The 6404-nt window shown below is 38.9% G+C and overlaps 1 protein-coding gene across 1 annotated transcript; it reads left to right on the plus strand.

Moving 5' to 3' along the window:
* The first annotated feature begins 3007 nt into the window (after positions 1-3007).
* Positions 3008-5829, plus strand: LOC116193772. The gene is made up of 6 exons (XM_031522523.1): positions 3008-4379; positions 4523-4731; positions 4890-4954; positions 5041-5080; positions 5164-5248; positions 5390-5829. The coding sequence occupies exons 1-6, from the start codon at positions 3008-3010 to the stop codon at positions 5827-5829; spliced, it is 2211 nt and encodes a 736-aa protein (XP_031378383.1).
* Positions 5830-6404: the final 575 nt, after the last annotated feature.

Below are 6404 nucleotides of genomic sequence, written 5' to 3' on the forward strand. Positions count from 1 at the left end.
TTATTATTGTACTATTTAAGTTATTGTAATTTTTAATAAAAAAATCTGAATAATTATTATTTGAAATTTAGAATTAATAATAATTATGAAATTTTATTGATCTTATAGAGAACTTAGAATTTCAAAATAAAAAGAATACAAAAAAATATATTAAAATGAACCCGTCCAATGCACGGGCAAAAGGCCTAGTATATAAGTAAAATTAACTCCTGTTGCGATGAATGATCCATCATTAATATAACAAAATTATTAAATTAATTTTTTTAAAAGATAAAACTATTAAAGTAATTTCTATTATAAGATTAAAATCATTAAAATATATAAATTTATGATTATATTAAAAATATAAATTGAATATTTAAAAATAAATATGTCATAAAATTTTATATTAAAAATATGTAATTGAGTATGTGTACCTATAATTTTATAATAAGCATGTCTAATATATAAATGATTATATAAATATACAATTGGGTACTAATTGAGAGATGTTAGTTGCATATTTATTGAATCATCAAAACATTCTCGAATTTTATTAATTGATTATTGTTTAAAATTTAAAATTAATAATTTAAATTATTTTATTGTGTTAAGAATGAATCAGAATAATAATTATAAAAATGTTATATAAATGTCCTAAAACAAACATATACAACACAAGTAATATATATACCAAGAAAAAATGTAATTGATCATATATAGAACTTTCAAAACTATTGTGGTCCTATAAAAGAAATATTACAATGAACTTAATACATAAATAAACTAAAAATAAATGTTAAAATTAAAGATGTCAAAACACTAAGTTGGAAAGAGGACAAAACAAATTTTTATCCTAATTATTAAACTTAATTAATGAAAATGACAAATCTATATTAACAATGAACTTAAATATTATTATTATAGAAACTTATTTCGCCGCATTATTATAATAATTAACTTATTTGGCTTTTGACCGTTAGGATTAAATAAATGGCGGTCAGAAAGAATAAAAAATTCCTTCACGGGACATACCCAAGATAATAGACACGTCCTTCTGCACCATTTGTGCCCATTGGATACAAATAAATATGGATCTCAACCCAGTATGGTTAGTTTGGTGATTATAGAGTGTGACTTTCATGAAAAAATCCTAGATCCGAGTCACCTTGAAAACCATGAAGAAAAATACTTCATATTGGGTCATCTACATGACTTGTAGTCGAACTGACTTGTCCCCTAGGCGTGAACGGAGGACACGCGGATCATGGGATTAGTCGGGCAGACTGGCCGTACATCCTTGTTATTAAGAAATAAATAAATATGGATCTAGTATGAAAAATTATTATTTATTGAATTATTACCAAAAAAAGTTCTAAAGTTTTTAGAGTTAATTTCTAGTCTTATTTATCCCAAAAGTTTTTCGCCAAAACTGAAACAATTAAGTGAGGCGGCAAATCTACTCTTTGAAAAGCGTTGACCTATGTCTCGGGACTTCTCTAATTTCGTGATTGTTTGAGTTTCATGTTGTTTGTGAATTCGTGATCATTGCTTGTTTAAGTGAACATGTGCTGGTGGTGCTCATAGCTAGTGGTTCGACTTGAACTTCGTCTCCTCCGATTGTCACCTCCCACCGTCCCCAACATATTTTATAATCCAATGTTCCACTCCATCATATTCTAGAATAACAACCATGTCAGTTGTTTTTTGTTTTTTTTTTTCCAAAAGAAGGTAAAGACATATTAGTTGGGGCTCCGTCCTGCTAGCGCTTGTTCATTAATGGACCCCTGCCAAAGGATACAGGTATGGGGCAAGAAAACCCCGACAACATCGCCTGTAAGACGGAGGATGCTAATGCTTAAAGGCGGGAAATTGAAAATTAAAACCTTAACAAATGAATATATTGGTGACAAAACGCCAACAACATCGCCAATAAGATGAGGACGCTAATGCCTAAAGGCGGGAAACTGAAAAATTCTGACCATCTTAACTGAGGGACGACGTTAGCAAGGGAAAATAGCTAGAAAGTCCGTAGGTTTCTGCTATATCACCTTTCACCCAGTGTCAAGCTCCAGTTTATTTTCACAAGGGTATAACTTCTGGTGACAGTACATGAGTTTTGTCCCTTCATTAATGGGCATCATAAAGACACATTAAATGATATCACATTCATATCCACTCGCCCATCGAAAGCATTCGACTTGATGGCCATTGAGACTTGGAAACCCACATGAGTTTCAGAACTCTTTGTTTACCCACTTTTGGATATACATATGCATGGTTGAGCTCAATCAGAACCCACAAGTCAAAAGATAATTGATCATGGCCAAACAGAGATTAGTCTCTATCAATAAGTTGAAATTGCCTTATAATTCAGTTAAAAAAATAATTATCCAAATCGTTCTTATTCATCACTCTCTATGATAAAACATATTCCATCTAGGGTAACTTTTATTATATGTGCTCGTTATTTGCCCTTGCACTCCGCTACCATAAACCTAAGAAAAATCATATTCTATGAAAATCTCATATGGTTAACCTTGCTAATTAAAGCAATCACCAATAGGGGTTACCCAAAAAAAGAAAATCGTCAATAGGATACAAGAGAAAATACAACCCACTACTGAAAACGCACGTATTAAGTAAAATTACTGGCCAAAAAAAAAATCAAATAAAAATAGGATCCGAAAACTAAAACCCACTGCCTCCCACTAGAATTTTCTCCCATTACTGACTTTACCAGATCTATGTCACTAGAATTGCAGAAAAATCATAAGTGGTATTATGAGATATGCTATATTCTGTAAATATTCTGCAAATATTTCATTAATCTTCTAGATTAGGCATCACTTGATATTTTTCTAAAGTTAGTTTTTGGTTTCCTATTGTGGAGTAGAGAGGACTTGTATATCTTGTAGACTCTTCATCGTTGATGAATAGTATAACAGATACAATTCTTGACCTTGACATGGTATCAGAGCAAGGTTTTCTCAAAGATCTCTGAGACCGGGATTTTGTTTGAGGAAGGATGATGAGAAAGGAAGATAATGCTGAAGACTCGGGCAAAGGAGTGCAGACTTCAACAATTTTCAAGATTGGAGCTTCGGATTCAACAGGATTACAGATTACTTCCTGTCTTCTTAATGGAGATAATTATTTGACGTGGTCAAGAGCGATGAGGATTGCGCTCACGGCCAAAGGGAAGTTAGGGTTCGTGGAGGGCAGAGTCCCGAAACCACCAGCAGGGGACCCGAACCTGGAGAGTTGGGAGATGTGCAACTCCCTCGTGTTGGCATGGATATTCAATGGGTTGGAGAAAGAACTTCAGCCGAGTGCCACCTACGCCACTGAAGCGAAGACCCTTTGGGATGATCTCAAGGAAAGATATTCCCAAGGGAATGAAATGAGGATTTACCAATTGAAGTCGGATATCAGTATTTACAGGCAGGAAGGCAAAACGATTCAGAAATACTATTCAGGCATCAAGACGCTATGGGATGAGCTCGAGAATTATCTCGAGTCACTGGGATGCTCGTGCGATGCAGCAGCCCGTTACACAGCCCAGAGAGAAAAGGAGAAAATTTACCAATTCTTGATGGGGTTGGACGAGCAATTTCGAGGGGTACGGTCTGACATTCTCCGAGCCGAACCCTTACCTTCGATGAGCCGAATCTATCAGATGGTCTCGGAAGAGGAGAAGCAACACACTGTGGCGCGTTCCAGGGAGGTTGCACGCATGCCCGAAGGAGGAGCTGAATTGGGGGCTTTCGCTGCTAGAACCGGAAGCGAGAACAGGCAAGGGCAGAGATGGACCACGGAAGGGAGACCGATTTGCGACCACTGTGGCCGAGCAGGGCATGTCAAAAGCTCCTGTTGGGTCCTCCATGGGCAACCTGCGGATGGGAATAATAGAGGGAAAGGGAAGAAATTGGGAGGTCAAGGAAAGCAAATCACAGGACAGTGGAAGGGATCGGGCCAGTGGAATGGAGGGAAGATGGCAATGGCCAACGCTGCACAAGAGGCAGTGGTGCCGAGCGGCTCTTCGGGACAAACCAAGCAATTTTCGGGCGGCTCCTCTGGACAAAACAGACAATTTTCTGGTCTGTCCAATGCTGTACATGAAGGAAGGGTTTCAAACAGTGCAGGGAACATATTATCGGGCTTATCCAATACACAGTATGAGACTCTACTGAGTATCATTGCAGCCCACGAAGGACGAAGCGAACCACTTGTCGGTAATATTGATTTCATTTCTGTTGAGAATACTAATTGGATAATTGATACTGGTGCATCGAGGCATATGACGGGTTGTGTGGATTGTTTGGATGATTTGAGATCGATTGATGATAAAATTCCTATTTATATTCCCAACGGGAATTCCACTCGAGCAACAAATATTGGTAATGTTCGACTTGGAGGTTCATTTATTTTGCGGGATGCATTGTTCGTGCCAACATTTAACTGCAATTTGATCTCAGTTGGTCAACTAAGCAAGGACATGGATTATTTTGTGACATTTTTACCTGAGTTATGCCTTATACAGGACCGCATATCGAAGAGATAGTTGGACTGGGTGAGCTCCGAAGGGGGGTATACTACTTGCGATGGGTGGCATCTTCGACTTTGGCATGTCAGGCACTAAGAATAGGCTCGGGAGATATCTGGCACAAACGTCTTGGGCATCCATCCAGTGGTATTAGAATAAAAGAGATTGATTTCGATTCTAGTTGCATGAGAAATAAGAATTGTGATGTATGTCTTCGAGCCAAACAGACTCGCTCACAGTTCAATTTGAGTTTGAATAAAGCTCAATTTCCGTTTCATCTTGTGCATTGTGATTTATGGGGTCCATATAGAGAGAAAACTATTTCTGCAGCAAGTTATTTTCTGACCATTGTGGATGATCATAGTCGGGCATTATGGTTATATCTGTTGAGAGACAAATCGGAGGCAAAGGAAAGTTTGATGGGTTTTTGTAATTTGATTAAAAACCAATTTGGAATAATGGTGAAGGTAGTTCGAAGTGATAACGGATTGGAGTTTCTATCTCGCGATTTGCAGGATTTCTTCTTTCGAAATGGGATTATACATCAGACGACCTGTACAGATACCCCTCAGCAAAATGGAAGGGTCGAGAGAAAACACAGACATATTCTTAACGTTGCACGTGCCTTGTTATTTCAGGCATCTCTTCCAACACGATTCTGGGGAGAGAGTGTTGCGACAGCGGCATACCTGATTAATATGATGCTGACACCGGTGCTAGGAGGTAAGAGTCCCTATGAAGTTCTTTTTAAAAGGAAGCCGAATTATTCGAACCTACGGGTATTTGGATCTTTATGTTATGCTCATCACCGACAGCGTGATAAAGACAAGTTCGCGGAAAGATCTCGAAGGTGTATATTTGTAGGTTACCCTCATGGGAAGAGAGGATGGCAGATGTTCGACTTGGAGAAAGAAGATTTTTTTGTTTCGAGGGATGTTCGGTTTTGTGAAAGTGAATTTCCTTTTGAGAAAATTGGCCGTCCTACGATGAGCACCGGAAATCCTTTATTTATCGATCAAATGTGGAATGAAGAAAACATTAAAGCTGAGGGGGAGTCAGATGAAGTTCGGGACGGTGGTGGACACACCCGACGGAATTGGACGGAGCTATCGTTTGGAGACAAAGAAGGGGCCCGTGACAGAATGTCCAGCCCACGAATAAATGAACAGAGTGGGCCAGTAAAGGAAATGGAGGATGGCTCGCCATTGAACGGGCCCACAGAAGCTCGAGTAATGCAGCCCAGTTTGTGGCCCAATAAGCCTTGGGACATTCTGGACACCATGGATCTGCCCAGCCCAGGCTGAATGTCAGTACATCAGCCCGAAAGGCAACTTCTTAGGGCCCAGGAGACTGAAATTCATGATGTCCAGCAGATTGAAGCCCATCAGAATCTCCCAACTGAGCAGATTACCCGAGATGGAGGAATAGTATTTTCACGACGATCGGGCAGGGAAATTTTGGCGCCCAGGCATCTAAGGGATTTCGTTGATCATAAAAATAAGGATTTTGTTACTCACATTGCCACCCATTACCCCCCTTGCTCATTCCATCCATCGAAATCATCAGGTACGCCGTATCCTATTGAATCATATCTAGCTCATGCGGGTTCTTCCAATTTTGATTTATCTTACCTAGCTGCCATCGATTCGGATAACGAGCCCAAGACATATCGGGAGGCTGTTCGTGATTCTAGATGGAGAATGGCAATGGCAGAAGAAATTCGAGCATTAGAGTTGAATCACACCTGGACATTAGAGAGTTTGCCCCATGGCAAACGACCCATAGATTGTAAATGGGTGTTCAAAATAAAACGACGAGCAGATGGGAGTATTGAGCGCTATAAGGCACGCTTGGTTGCCAAGGGATTTACTCAGGTAGA

This window comes from Punica granatum, chromosome 2, assembly GCF_007655135.1.
Source record: "Punica granatum isolate Tunisia-2019 chromosome 2, ASM765513v2, whole genome shotgun sequence".
Lineage (NCBI taxonomy): Eukaryota > Viridiplantae > Streptophyta > Magnoliopsida > Myrtales > Lythraceae > Punica > Punica granatum.

Excerpts from the sequence above, each read along its gene's own strand:
- LOC116193772 (XM_031522523.1), top strand. The coding sequence starts at position 3,008 with ATGATGAGAAAGGAAGATAATGCTGAAGACTCGGGCAAAGGAGTGCAG. Across the intron at positions 4,955-5,040 it reads GGAAAGTTTGATGGGTTTTT|GATTTCTTCTTTCGAAATGG; the intron begins GTAATTTGATTA and ends CGCGATTTGCAG. Across the intron at positions 5,249-5,389 it reads GCTGACACCGGTGCTAGGAG|GTTACCCTCATGGGAAGAGA; the intron begins GTAAGAGTCCCT and ends GTATATTTGTAG.